Source organism: Coregonus lavaretus (genome assembly GCF_964263955.1).
Source record: "Coregonus lavaretus genome assembly, chromosome: 35".
Classification (NCBI taxonomy): Eukaryota; Metazoa; Chordata; class Actinopteri; order Salmoniformes; family Salmonidae; genus Coregonus; species Coregonus lavaretus.
The window spans coordinates 2053827-2069174 of record NC_140022.1 but is presented as its reverse complement, the minus strand read 5'-3'; the positions used below and the strand labels follow the sequence as shown (position 1 = coordinate 2069174).

The 15348-nt window shown below is 46.8% G+C and overlaps 1 protein-coding gene across 1 annotated transcript; it reads right to left on the bottom strand.

Annotated features, from left to right (window-relative positions):
- Positions 1-88: 88 nt before the first annotated feature.
- LOC311109507 (uncharacterized protein) lies at positions 89-9868 on the bottom strand (the record flags this gene model as incomplete). The annotated part of the gene is made up of 9 exons (XM_084152426.1): positions 89-265; positions 998-1087; positions 1351-1521; positions 1758-1997; positions 5388-5521; positions 7425-7761; positions 8276-8491; positions 8631-8821; positions 9364-9868. 9 exons carry the CDS (start codon positions 9866-9868, stop codon positions 89-91), a joined length of 2061 nt encoding a protein of 686 aa, XP_084008552.1.
- Between the last annotated feature and the right edge of the window lie 5480 nt (positions 9869-15348).

Genomic DNA, 15348 nt, shown 5'->3' with positions numbered 1-15348 from the left:
CGTGGCTTAACCGCGAGGGATTCGTTTGAAGAAAGAAAAGAGGGGGGAGGCAGCTGAATCCATGATCTATGCGTAAATATCCCTTTAATCATAACCACATCAGCCCGTGCATCTGTTGAATATAATCTTCGGTCTGTGTTCTCTCCACGGTGGTTTGTGTCCCTGTCCCTTCGTCTCCACTCTGGCTGTGCTGGGATACAATGTCCTTCGCGATGCGCGCGCTTGCCGCCTGTCCTCCTGCCAGATTCAGCGCGTGCGGACCAACCTGTTCGTGATAACAAAGACGAGAATACAGCTGAGTCACACTGACTGTACAGTAGTCAAACCAACTGACTGAGTCACACTGACTGTACAGTAGTCAAACCAACTGACTGAGTCACACTGACTGTACAGTAGTCAAACCAACTGACTGAGTCACACTGACTGTACAGTAGTCAAACCAACTGACTGAGTCACACTGACTGTACAGTAGTCAAACCAACTGACTGAGTCACACTGACTGTACAGTAGTCAAACCAACTGACTGAGTCACACTGACTGTACAGTAGTCAAACCAACTGACTGAGTCACACTGACTTGACAGTAGTCAAGAGTGGGCTACACATAACCAACTGACTCGATCGACTGTGGACATTGATAATAGGCACACCAAGTACCCTAGAAAAGAGATTCTCACGTAGGCCTACGCCCTTTACAGACATGTTTAGTAGGTATTTGCAGTCTATATTTCAGGGCCTATAAAGAAAATAAAAGTTTATAAACATATCAAAAGGCTATCCCTCCTCTCCTGCGTTTTTGCCAACACTCCATTGGGTTATCCCACCACACCAAACCCAGAAGAGCGACTTTTATTTGAATCCTTATGGGCTTTTTTCTTTAAATGTGTCTGTCAATTCTTTGACAAATGCCCTGCCATGTGAATGAAATATTCTCCCTCTGACGTTCCATTCTATAATTTTCTACAAAATGTTTTCATTGTGTGATTGGCAAAAAATACCTGAAGTGCTGCGTACTGTCCCATCAGGTACAGAGGACAGCCTGGAGCCCACTGCAAGCTCTCAGATATACAAGGCCAGCCATCCAGGACCTACAGGTGAGACAGGTTGTAATTAGACTTGGATCGAGTGCAGGTAACTGTAGGAGAGTAGTATAATATAGTATAGTCGTAGCCCATAATACAGTAGTATAGTAGAATCCTATAGTATAGTAGTATAGTAGTATACTAGTATTGTAGTGTAGTATAGTATATTAGTATAGTGTAGTAGTATAGTAATTTTGTGGACACTGATTATATTAAAGATACATAAAAGATCCTTGCAGAGGTTGAGATATGATATGATAGCAGCACACCTGAATAGGGAATTCCTTGATGACCGAAGAGAGCATAGGGTCTTGATTGACGTCCAGTTTACATCCTGTAGCCAGCCATATCCTGTCCCCAGTCCAGGACTCACAGCCATTCTGTCCACACAGCGACAGTCTCCACACCTGGCTTTCATAGCACCACTTAGCTTCAGTCACCTGTAGAACAGAACAGGTCATGAATTCATAACCACGGTTCACCTGAAAACCTTGGCTCTATGTTTTTTTTTTAATGTTCAAACTGAAAGGGGGGGGGGGGGGGCAATAGCAGTAGAGAGGGTGGACAGAGGTTGTGTGTGCCTGGGGGTCGCAGTAGTATTAATATTATTTATATCTATTTACCTAGCAGTATTATTCGGACTAGTAGTATTACAATATTATAATAATTGTTGTACCTGGCAGTATGCTCGGACAGCCAGCTGTCCAGTCTGGATGTAGGGCTGCAGAGCTGCGTAGGCCTCAGGTGTAACTGCCCCTCCCTTCCTGGCCTGTCTGATCATGGCCAGTCTCCTATGCAGGCTGCTCTCGTTGTAGAACTGACGCAGGTAGGCCAGGCCGTCCATCTTGATACCATGCTCCACATGGGAGTAACGCCCCACCAGGCTTTCCACGTCCCCCACATCAAACTGCTTCAGCTGGGGGAGAGGACCGAGGCAGAGGGGCTTGGTGTTGGAGATCATGGTCAACTACTCTGACTATAACAGACTCTTAACATCAAACTATTTCAGCTATTTCCACCACCACCATCATCACCACCACCACCATCATTACCATCATCATCATCACCACCATCATTACCATCATCATCATTACCACCACCACCACCATCATCACCACCATCTTCATCAGCATCATCACCACCACCACCACCACCATCACCACCACCACCATCATCACCACCACCACCACCATCATCACCATAATCACCATCATAATCATCATCATCACCATAATCACCATCATAATCATCATCATAATCATCATCATCATCTTTATCTTTCTGTATCCCTGGTGATGCACCACTTCCTGAGGGGTCCACCACTTGTTTGACGCTGGAGAGCATGGTTGTCTAATCTGTCTATAATGTCAAACTGCGTCAGCTGGGAATGGGAACACACACAGGTAGAGAGGGCCAGTGCTGGAGGGGGATCCTCTGCCCATCTGACAGTTCAGCAGATGAGGACGGAGAGATGGTGAGGTGGCGTCATCCCTAGGGTGCTACACATTGGTGGTGGAAGAGGTGAGTTACCCCGTTACTATGGAAAGCGCTTTGAGCACTGGAAAAGTACTATTAAAAAAATCCTATCAATTATTATCATCTTTATCTTTCTGTACCCCTGGTGAGGCTGAAGAAGAGAGACATGTATAGTTGAAGTCGGAAGTTTACATACACCTTAGCCAAATACATTTAAACTCAGTTTTTCACAATTCCTGACATTTAATCCTAGTAAAAATTCCCTGTTTTAGGTCAGTTAGGATCACAACTTTATTTTAAGAATGTGAAATGTCAGAATAATAGTAGAGAGAATTATTTAATTCAGCTTTTATTTCTTTCATCACATTCCCAGTGGGTCAGAAGTTTACATACACTCAATTAGTATTTGGTAGCATTGCCTTTAAATTGTTTAACTTGGGTAAAACGTTTTGGGTAGCCTTCCACAAGCTTCCCACAATAAGTTGGGTGAATGTTGGCCTTTTCCTCCTGACAGAGCTGGTGTAACTGAGTCAGGTTTGTAGGCCTCCTTGCTCGCACACGCTTTTTCAGTTCTGCCCACAAATGTTCTATAGGATTGAGGTCAGGGCTTTGTGATGGCCACTCCAATACCTTGACTATGTTGTCCTTAAGCCATTTTGCCACAACTTTGGAAGTATGCTTGGGGTCATTGTCCATTTGGAAGACCCATTTGCGACCAAGCTTTAACTTCCTGACTGATGTCTTGAGATGTTGCTTCAATATATCCACATCATTTTCCTTCCTCATGATGCCATCTACTTTGTGAAGTGCACCAGTCCCTCCTGCAGCAAAGCACTCCCACAGCATGATGCTGCCACCCCGTGCTTCACGTTTGGGATGGTGTTCTTCGGCTTGCAAGCACCCCCTTTTTCCTCCAAACATAACGATGGTCATTATAGCCAAACAGTTCTATTTTTGTTTCATCAGACCAGAGGACATTTCTCCAAAGAGTACGATCTTTGTCCCCATGTGCAGTTGCAAACCGTAGTCTGGGTTTTTTATGGCGGTTTTGGAGCAGTGGCTTCTTCCTTGCTGAGCGGCCTTTCAGGTTATGTCGATATAGGACTCGTTTTACTGTGAATATAGATACTTTTGTACCTGTTTCCTCCAGCATCTTCACAAGGTCCTTTGCTGTTGTTCTGGGATTGATTTGCACTTTTCGCACCAAAGTACGTTCATCTCTAGGAGACAGAACGCGTCTCCTTCCTGAGCGGTATGACGGCTGCGTGGTCCCATGGTATTTATACTTGCGTACTATTGTTTGTACAGATGGACGTGGTACCTTCAGGCGTTCGGAAATTGCTCCCAAGGATGAACCAAACTAGTGGAGGTCTACAATTTCTTTTCTGAGGTCTTGGCTGATTTCTTTTGATTTTCCCATGATGTCAAGCATAGAGGCACTGAGTTTGAAGGTAGGCATTTAAATACATCCACAGGTGTCAAATGATGTCAATTAGCCTATCAGAAGCTTCTAAAGTCATGACATCATTTCCTGGAATTTTCCAAACTGTTTAAAGGCACAGTCAACTTAGTGTATGTAAACTTTTGACCCACTGGAATTGTGATACAGTGAATTATAAGTGAAATAATCTGTCTCTAAACAATTGTTGGAAAAATTACTTGTGTCATGCACAAAGTAGATGTCCTAACCGACTTGCCAAAACAATAGTTTGTTAACAAGAAATTTGTGGAGTGGTTGAAAAACTAGTTTTAATGACTCCAACCTAAGTGTATGTAAACTTCCGACTTCAACTGTATGTGGGGTTGTGCTGGATACCTGTGCACCGCATCCTGTTCAAGCTAGATACACCACTTCCTGAGTTTCTCTAGGTCAACCACTAGCTATAAAAGTCTAGTGGAAAAAGGAGTGGCTTAAATGAATAGAAATGACTGTTATAAAAAGAGGAAAGAAAGTGAGGTAGTGTTGTTGTGGCATCCTGCATGTTGCAGTTGTTTGCATTCGAGACGCCACAGTACAAGAGAAGACCTGCTGGAGACATTGATGCTGAAGATCTGCTAGACTTGTGAGTGACTGTGGTAGCGCTACATACAAGCTGGGGAGCTAGTAATGCATGTTACCCTTTACTAAAGGGGTTGTGTGGACGTGTCTCCAACTGGAACATCAACAACTTATTTTCACATTTTTCCCAGGTAATTTCTGTGAATATGAGCCAATCTCACTGAATGGTGTGTTCAGACTGATAGTGCAGCCTTAGTTTCCCCCGACTGTAGATCACTGTAATGCACAAAGGAATATGTTAGCAAACTGACTCAGACAGCCCAGTCTGTAAATGGGATGTGTTTGAAGAGTATATTGTTTAAAACAATATGTCTTAAAATGAACCAAATCAAAAAGGGTACTTTTGAGATATTAATAATATTCGTTTTAATGTTGAATAAATTCATGTGTAAAAAGGTTTTGCACAATATTGCCATACTCCATATTTTAGAGCACACTGTAAGAGTATAATGGCACCAAGATGTCGTCTGTATCATGTACGTTCACAGATCATAGGGTCTGTATCATGTACGTTCACAGATCATAGAGTCTGTATCATGTATGTTCACAGATCATAAGGTCTTACAGGAGGCATGTATAGGTCTAAGAAGGGCCTAAAATGGCCACTTTCATCATGATTTTCAAAACAATGGTTTGTGTAAAAAGCATGTCAAACTTCCTTGATCCTCCCAATGAAGTTTCTATGTGAGAATTTCCAGAACGATCAAGTTTCCACTTCGGGAGGAAGGAAAGATAATTGGGCCATGGCCATAGAGCTAAACAGAAACAGACCTGTAAGTGTTTGCGCATCACCCAGGTCACATGACTGGCTCCTTGCTGCAGAGCGATGGAGATGATGTGAGCGCTGGTCAGGCCTCCACCAACCACCACCACCCTCTGGCCAGGCTCACACACCACATAGGGACCTGCTGGATGGAGACAGAGTTAGTGACACCATGTAGGGTCCTGCTGGATGGAGACAGAGTTAGTGACACCATGCAAGGTACCTGCTAGATGGAGACAGAGTTAGTGACACCATGCAGGGTCCTGCTGGATGGAGACAGAGTTAGTGACACCATGCAGGGTCCTGCTGGATGGAGACAGAGTTAGTGACACCATGCAAGGTCCTGCAAGATGGAGACAGAGTTAGTGACACCATGCAGGGTCCTGCTGGATGGAGACAGAGTTAGTGACACCATGCAAGGTCCTGCTAGATGGAGACAGAGTTAGTGACACCATGTAGGGTCCTGCTAGATGGAGACAGAGTTAGTGACACCATGCAAGGTCCTGCTAGATGGAGACAGAGTTAGCGACACCATGCAGGGATCTGCTAGATGGAGACAGAGTTAGTGACACCATGCAAGGTCCTGCTAGATGGAGACAAGGTCCTGCTAGATGGAGACAAAGTTAGTGACACCATGCAAGGTCCTGCTAGATGGAGACAGAGTTAGTGACACCATGCAAGGTCCTGCTAGATGGAGACAGAGTTAGTGACACCATGTAGGGTCCTGCTAGATGGAGACAGAGTTAGTGACACCATGCAAGGTCCTGCTAGATGGAGACAGAGTTAGCGACACCATGCAGGGATCTGCTAGATGGAGACAGAGTTAGTGACACCATGCAAGGTCCTGCTAGATGGAGACAAGGTCCTGCTAGATGGAGACAAAGTTAGTGACACCATGCAAGGTCCTGCTAGATGGAGACAGAGTTAGTGACACCATGCAAGGTCCTGCTAGATGGAGACAGAGTTAGTGACACCATGCAAGGTACCTGCTAGATGGAGACATAATTAGTGACACCATGCAGGAACCTGCTAGATGGAGATAAGGTCCTGCTAGATGGAGACAGAGTTAGTGACACCATGCAAGGTACCTGCTAGATGGAGGCAGAGTTAGTGACACCATGCAGGAACCTGCTAGATGGAGACAGAGTTAGTGACACCATGCAGGGTCCTGCTAGATGGAGACAAGGTCCTGCTAGATGGAGACAGAGTTAGTGACACCATGCAGGAACCTGCTAGATGGAGACATAATTAGTGACACCATGCAGGAACCTGCTAGATGGAGATAAGGTCCTGCTAGATGGAGACAGAGTTAGTGACACCATGCAAGGTACCTGCTAGATGGAGACAGAGTTAGTGACACCATGCAGGAACCTGCTAGATGGAGACAGAGTTAGTGACACCATGCAGGGTCCTGCTAGATGGAGACATAATTAGTGACACCATGCAGGGTCCTGCTAGATGGAGACAGAGTTAGTGACACCATGCAGGGTCCTGCTGGATGGAGACAGAGTTAGTGACACCATGCAAGGTACCTGCTAGATGGAGACAGAGTTAGTGACACCATGCAAGGTCCTGCTAGATGGAGACAGAGTTAGTGAATCCAGAAAAAGATCGCCCAACACAAATAAGTACTAAGTAAATAAGTGAATTTGTACATATGATCACTCAAACAGATGCCTAGTCAGTGTGATATTATAGTATTGCAGCGTTTGGCTTGACAGCAGGTAATGGCCGGCAGGGGATGTAGCTCAGTTGGTAGAGCATGGCATTTGCAACGCCAGGGTTGTGGGTTCGATAAAATAATGTATGTGCTAACTGTAAGTCGCTCTGGATAAGAGCGTCTGCTAAATGACTAAAATGTAAAATGTAAATGTAATGTAATGTCACCTCTACACCAGGTGCATTATAGTACAGTGTCATGTAATGTCACCTCTACACCAGGAGAGGGCATTAGGGTACAGTATCATCTGGAGACTTATGGTCCATCTATACAGATGTGTTACTTCTATAGCTTTCAATACCAGAGGATACTCATCTCAACCTACCTGATGAGAAAGAAGAAGAACTCTCTTCCTGTTCCTGGTTCTGGCTTCCTGGTTCCTGTTGCCGTGCTGACCGTGAGGCGGGGTGGTGGTGCATGAGCTGCACGGTGTGCTGCAGGCGTTCCTCAGGGTAGCTCTCCGCTATGGACGACACCCAGGAAGGAATGTTGGCCATATGGGCACGGGTCGGCCCGGTCGCCATGACTACCCGCTGCGCCTCGAGAACGTCCCCATTCTGAAGGAACACCCTGAATGACGTCACAATTCCTTCAGACATCACAGGGGTCAGTCTGTCCACTGTGCCCTTTGTCAGGACACTGTCCAGGCCATATTTGTCCACCTGGATTGAGTATTGTCGTTGTATAGTTATTTTGTTCAGGGGGATTTGTGTTGATGGCTTTTACACTAATAGAGTATATGCACACACATATTACATGATATATCACAAGTTCATAGATTTAAATGAACAACTATATGAGTCCTACAATGTAGCAAGCATTCACCGTAACACTCACATTCACAATCATTAGTAGTAATCAAGTGTATTAGTGCAGGTCTGGAACAAAACCCAGTAGCTGTCCAGGAGGAGGGTTTGTTGGCCACTCCCAGTTAAGGACCAAGTCCTATTTGTGTCACACAGAGAAGCATCACTGTTATTGCACACACTGGTGTAGTGGAGGGACTAATGTAGGATATTTAGTATAGTGCTGGGTTGGGGTCAATTCCATTTAAATTCCAATTGGAATTTCAGTTTTCTTCCTGAATTGACTGAATTGAAATGGAATTCACCCCAACCATGCCTTTTCACTTCAACTCAACTCAAGCCACGGCCAGCGTGCATCTCCATCTCCGACCTGCTGTCTGAAGAAGTCCACACTGAGCCTGGTGCCTGGCAGGCTAAAGTACAGGCTCTTCTGCAGGCCTCTGTTGCTGCTCAGTCTCCTCCTGTCCTTCTTGCCCAGGCGCATGTCGTTGAAGAAGGCGTTCTCATCCAGAATTAAGGTGTGGTCAGGGAGGCAGTGTAGCTCCGCTGTCCGATCGTTCTCCAGGACAAACTCCTGCAAAGCCCTCTTGGGGAAACCAACACAAAGGGATTATAAGCAAAAACAAGTACACTTCCTGAATTGACTGGATTGAAAACTGACTTGACCCCCAACCCGCGTTGTCCAGAAGGAACCGTTCATTCGACCCTACTGCAGGGACCATCACCTTATTGAGTGGGTCTGTGTGCACCAGGGTGTGTGAGCGGAGGTGAGGGATGTTGAGTGCTCTGAACTGGCTCTCCCACAGCGAGGTCCATTCTCCGTATGAGTCCACCACTTTGAAGGCCAGCGGAGGGCAGGATGAGACTGACTGTGGGTCTGGAGTGGCCTGCTCCTCGGGCTCGGCTGGCTGCTGTCCTGGGAGATATTAGAGACCTGTCAACCAGATAGCATCCCCAGCAGCATGGTGTGAACTGGAGAGACTACAATACAGTCTATAACATGTCTACTTCATGGGCCATTTTCTTGGATGCAAATTAGGCCTACACCTTCAACCTTGACTAAAAAGCACTTCAATGGAGATTTGCTTTTTAGTCTAGAGACTGGGTCTGGGCCCGGCCTGGAGCGTCCTGCTCCTCAGATGGCTGTTGTCCTGGGGATGGGGAGACATTAGAGGCCTGTCAAAAACAGACAGCACTAACAGCATGCTGTACAGTATATGTGTAGAGAGATTAGAGAGGAATGTCTCTCCTAACTGAAACCGAGAAAGGCCAGGATGTGAGGAAAAACGTCTGTGTGTGTCTACTTTGTGGGCCGACCCAAATCACACCGAGGCGTACCCTCTGACTAACAAAACACTTTTAATAATGATTCACTCTTTAGTCTGGGAATAGGCTAAATCTGGGCCCTTTATGAAAAACCAATGTAAAAACATTGAGCTGTAGTGTAGTTAGCCCCACTGGTAGCTCCTCCTCTCTTGGTCTTAGAGCGGCTGGTCTTGGCCCCGCCCTGGCTGGTAGCTCCTCCTCTCTTGGTCTTAGAGCGGCTGGTCTTGGCCCCGCCCTGGCTGGTAGCTCCTCCTCTCTTGGTCTTAGAGCGGCTGGTCTTGGCCCTGCCCTGGCTGGTAGCTCCTCCTCTCTTGGTCTTAGAGCGGCTGGTCTTGGCCCTGCCCTGGCTGGTAGCTCCTCCTCTCTTGGTCTTAGAGCGGCTGGTCTTGGCCCTGCCCTGGCTGGTAGCTCCTCCTCTCTTGGTCTTAGAGCGGCTGGTCTTGGCCCTGCCCTGGCTGGTAGCTCCTCCTCTCTTGGTCTTAGAGCGGCTGGTCTTGGCCCTGCCCTGGCTGAGCTGTACCCCCTGCAGGATGTCTGTGTTGGGGGGAGGTGGGGACAGGGCCCGGTCTGGACAGGACAGCAGGGTTGCCAGGGTCAGGGCATGGGGCCCTCCACCTATTATCAGGACGTCCAACATCACACGGCTGGCATGAGACACACACGCACAAAGAAAAGTAAAACATTCAAAATCAAATTTAAAAAACATCCTAATCCTTGGTAAACAACAGGTGTGGACTAACAGTGACATGCTGACTTACAGGTCTTTCCCAACAACACAGAGAGAAAGAAAACAGAGAAATCATAGAAAGATAATAACAGGAGGAATAAATCCATAATGACTAACGATAACTTAGCTATATACACGGGGTACCAGTACCTAGTCCATGTGCAGGGGAACGAGGTCATTCAGGTAGATATGTACATATAGGTAGGGGTAAAGTGACTAGTCAACAGGATAGATAATAAACAGTAGCAGCAGCGTATGTGAAGAGTAAAAAGGGTCAATGCAGATAGTCCGGGTAGCTATTTGGTTAACTATTTAACTAACTATTTAGCAGTCTTATGGCTTCCGGGTAGAAGCAGTTCATATAATACACACACACACACACATATGAAGGCATGCACACACACACACACACACATATGAAGGCATGCACACACACACACACACACACACACACATATGAAGGCATGCACACACACACATGGTCAATCTCTAACTCTCCACCGCGAAGCACAACCGAGCAAAACAGTGAGACTTTTTGAAACCTCTAAACCTCTTCCGTTCAGGAAGTTGTGGCAGTTTAACTTGTCTATTGCTGTCAGTATAAGAAAGATGATTCTGATTTCATTAGCTGCCTAGTGCCTACACTACACGCCAACTGCTTCAGATACGTTTTCACTTACCGTTGGCTACTGAGTCATTTAGCTACCTAAAAAGTACCAAGCCAAAGTAAACACATAACAGTACCTCATTGAGCTTTCAGTATCTGTCAACTCAGTTTTTCAAACACAAAAACAAAACACAAAACACAGTACCTTATTAAAAGATTCCAGTATCTGTCAATTAAGTTTGTCAAAATATGCAAAGCCTCTAACAGTCACAGTGTGTCAACAATAAACAGTCAATTTATACTAAGGCTGAAAACAATTTATACTAAGGCTGAAAACACCTAAGGCTGAAAACAATTTACAGTAAGGCTGAAAACAACAAATACTAAGGCTGAAAATGGTGGTAGTTGGCCCACGGCTAGTCAGGCCTGTAACCCTATCTACCCCAGGCATCTATAGACACAGTGGAGTGTCATTGGCTACAGGGAGGGCTCTCAAAATAGCCTTCCCGTAAAGCAGGGTGGGGTGGGGGGGTGTACATTCAGCATCACACTCTCACAGCTCATTACCACTGTTATCTAAACTGACTTGATTCCATTTCCATTTCCATTTTAGTCATTTAGCAGACGCTCTTATCCAGAGCGACTTACAGTTAGTGAGTGCATACATTATTTTTCTTTTCATACCGGCCCCCCGTGGGAATCGAACCCACAACCCTGGCGTTGCAAACGCCATGCTCTACCAACTGAGCTACATCCCTACATTTAGTATGATTTAGTATGATATGTTACGTTTCGTATGGTATGTATTCATTTGTGGATGTCCATCATCCATTTCATATGATATGTTATGAATTACAATTTGTTTATGTTACGAATTTGCAAAAAGTATAAAACTTTACGAATTTGCTAAACGTGTGATATGTTACGAATTCTAATTTGTTGTGGCTAACGTTAGCTAGGTGGCTAGGTGGCTAACGCTAATGTTAGCTAGCTGGCTAACGTTAGCTGGGCTAGGGGTTAGGGTTAAGGTTAGGGTTAGGGTTAGGGGAAGGGTTAGCTAACATGCTAAGTAGTTGCAAAGTAGCTAAAAAGTCGTAAGTAGTTGAAAAGTTCCTAATTAGCTAAAATGCTAAAGCTAGACGTTGTCCTTATAAAAGCCCACCCATCAACCCCCCTTTCGGTTTTGTCTTAAGTAACCTTCTGTCTTATTTATTTAACTAGGCAAGTCAGTTAAGAACAAATTCTTATTTACAATGACGGCCTACACCGGCCAAACCCGGAAGACGCTGGGCCAATTGTGCGCCGCCCAATCACGGCCGGTTGTGATACAGCCTGGAATTGAACCAGGGGATCTGTAGTGACGCTTCAAGCACTGAGATGCAGTGCCTTAGACCACTGCGCCACTCGGGAGCCCAATGTAGCCAAACGTAACATATCATACTAATTTGAGTGTCCCAGATTTACATTGACTATGTTACGTCTAGTCTATCAGACCAGGCTGAAACACAGGGTGTATGGTTATGGCAGATGTTTTAATTACAAATAATTAATCACTTTTCAATAAAAGAGAATGGAAGGTTTGACCTGAGTAATCTGTCTAGTACAGTCATCTGACGTGTAGCTTGGTTTAGAATACTCTGACCACAACTCTACCCACTAGGGCTGACTCAGAGATGACCACTACTCTACCCACCAGGGCTGACTCAGAGATGACCACTACTGGCCCCCCGTGGGAATCAAACCCACAACCCTGGCAGTTGCAAGCGCCATGCTCTACCAACTGAGCTACTATTAGGTCATCTCCATGTACGTGATCAGGAACCATCACATGTTGGTCCTGTCTGAATGGGGAAGCACTGAAGTATTCAACAAACAGTACAGCAGGCCGCATCCCAAATGGCACCCTATTCCCTATGTAGTGCACTACCTTGACCAGAACCCTATGGGCCCTAGTTAAAAGTAGTGCACTCCACAGGGAATATGTCCCAAATGGCACCCTATTCCCTAACTCGGCAGGCTAGGTTAATGTAGTACAGGCATAGATGAGTGATAGTCTGGTCTGTGGACACATCTAGGTCTGGTGATCAGGCTGTCAAAAACCATATGAGCAGGTTCTTGTCTTATGGTACAAATCATACAATCCCTCATTCACTGTCCATAGAGAGAATCATTCTACATAAGTATCTAACACACAGACACACTGTGAATGGTCAACATGGTCAAGTTGATCTGGGAGAACCCCATATTTTTTCAGTTGAGATTATGATCTGACTTCCTGTCTGCAGAGTCATCATCTCAGTTCCCCTCTCTGTTTCCTGTTCTAGGCTTTCACATGGAGGTGAAGGACCATGTCTCTGTATTGTGGCAGTGTGTCATTGTGTTTGTTTGTCTGTGTGTGTGTGTGTGTGTGTGTGTGTGTGTGTGTGTGTGTGTGTGTGTGTGTGTGTGTGTGTGTGTGTGTGTGTGTGTGTGTGTGTGTGTGTGTATGTGTGTATGTGTGTATATGTGTGTGCATATGTTCACTCCCCTGTATGGAGAAACCTTTTATTGTTCAAATCAACATCCCTAATTTTCAGTTCTGTACGTTAATTCAGCGACCACCTGTACCTTCAATGATACAGAATTGCTTCTGCTTTTTTAAATCCCACTTCTGGAAATAACAACGCACTCTATTTTCAAACAGCGAAGGGATGCATTCCAATATGTAAACTGAACTCTAATTGAGCATCATGTCAATAGATGTTTTGAGGAAGCTCAGTCAACCAAAACGTGTGGTAATTTAATGGGTTCACTTCAACAGCCATCTCTATTGTGATGTAATGAGTAATTTCTTCCTGTTGCATCAGGCTACCTGAAGACGTCTGGCAAAGAGCTAGCCTGATTCCAGGTCTGTGTTTGCTGTCTCGCCAAACTGATTCCAGGTCTGTGTTTGCTGTCTCGCTAAACAATGACCGTATGAGTTGGCCTGATGTCACAAAGTTATCTGCGACCATGGTAACATGGAGTTACCGAAGCCACAGATACATTTGAAGTCGGAAGTTTACATACACCTTCGCCAAATACATTTAAACTCAGTTTTTCACAATTCCTGACATTTAATCCTAGTAAAAGAATTCCCTGTCTTTGGTCAGTTAGGATCACCACTTTATTTTAAGAATGTGAAATGTCCGAATAATTGAAGAGAGAATTATTTATTTAAGCTTTTATTTCTTTCATCACATTCCCAGTGGGTCAGAAGTTTACATACACTCAATTAGTATTTGGTAGCTGTCACGCCCTGACTCGGGGGACTCTTATTTGTTGAGTCAGGGTGTGTATTTTCTATGTGGTGTAGGTCTATGTTATAAGTCTAGTATGTCTAGATCTATGTTGGCCGGTGTGGTTCCCAATCAGAGGCAGCTGTCGCTCGTTGTCTCTGATTGGGGACCATACTTAGGCAGCCTATTGGCACTAGTGGGTTGTGGGATCTTGTTCTGTATAAGGTTTGTTGTGTTACCTTCGGACTTCATGTGTCGTTAGTTTATTGTTTTTGTTGTGTGTTTATTCGTGAAAATAAACATGTTTGCATATCACGCTGCGCCTTGGTCTGACCCGTTGATGAACGAGAGTGACAGAAGATCCCACCAAACGAGGACCAAGCAGCGTGCCCAGGCGGAGCGAAGGGCCATGTCACAGGTGGGCAAGTTGTGGTCATGGGAAGAGATCTTTTCGGGGAAAGGACCATGGGCTAAGGTAGATGCCCAGGCAGGAGAGGAGCAACGGCAACACGGAGGAAGCTGGTCAAGGAGGAAGCCTGAGAGGCAACCCCAAGAAAACATTTTTTGGGGGGGCACACGGGGTGGTTGGCGGAGCCTAGGGTTAGAGCAGAGCCAACTCCCGTACTCACGCGAGAAGGCGTATGACTGGGCAAGCTCCGTGTTATGCCGAGCTACGTACTGTGTCGCCAGTGCGCCGGCACAGTCCTGAACGTCCTGTGCTTGCACCACGCACGTGCCGTGCGAAGATGGGCATCCAGCCAGGACGGGGTGTGCCGGCTCAACGCTCCTGGTCTCCAGTACGCCTCCTCGGTCCCGCATATCCTGCGCCAGTTCTACGAGCTGTATCGCCAGTACGCGTGCACAGCCCAGTGCGTCCTGTGCCAGCGCCCCGCATGTGTAGTGCGAAAGTGGGTAGCCAGCCAGGACGGGTTGTGCCAGCTCTCCGCTCCAGACCTCCAGTCCGCTTTCGCAGTCCGGTCCGGCCCGTTCCTGCTCCTCGCACCAAGCCAGTGGTGCGCGTCGCCAGCCCGGCCCGTTCCTGCTCCTCGCACCAAGCCAGTGGTGCGCATCGCCAGCCCGGTCCGGCCTGTTCCTGCTCCTCGCACCAAGCCTGTGGTGCGCGTCGCCAGCCCGGCCCGGCCTGTTCCTGCTCCTCGCACCAAGCCAGTGGTGCGCGTCGCCAGCCCGGCCCGGCCCGGCCTGTTCCTGCTCCTCGCACCAAACCAGTGGTGCGTGTTCCCAGCCCGGCCCGGCCTGTTCCTGCTCCTCGCACCAAGCCAGTGGTGCGCGTCACCAGCCCGGCCTGTTCCTGCTCCTCGCACCAAGCCAGTGGTGCGCGTCGCCAGTCCGGCCCGGCCTGTTCCTGCTCCTCGCACCAAGCCAGTGGTGCATGTTCCTAGTCCGGTTCGGCCCGTGCCTGCTCCTCGCACCAGACCAGTGGTGAGTGTGTCCAGTCCGGCACGGCCCGTGCCCGTTCCACCGGTGCCTGGTCCGGCACCAGTCAGCAGCTCCAGTCCGGAGCCAGA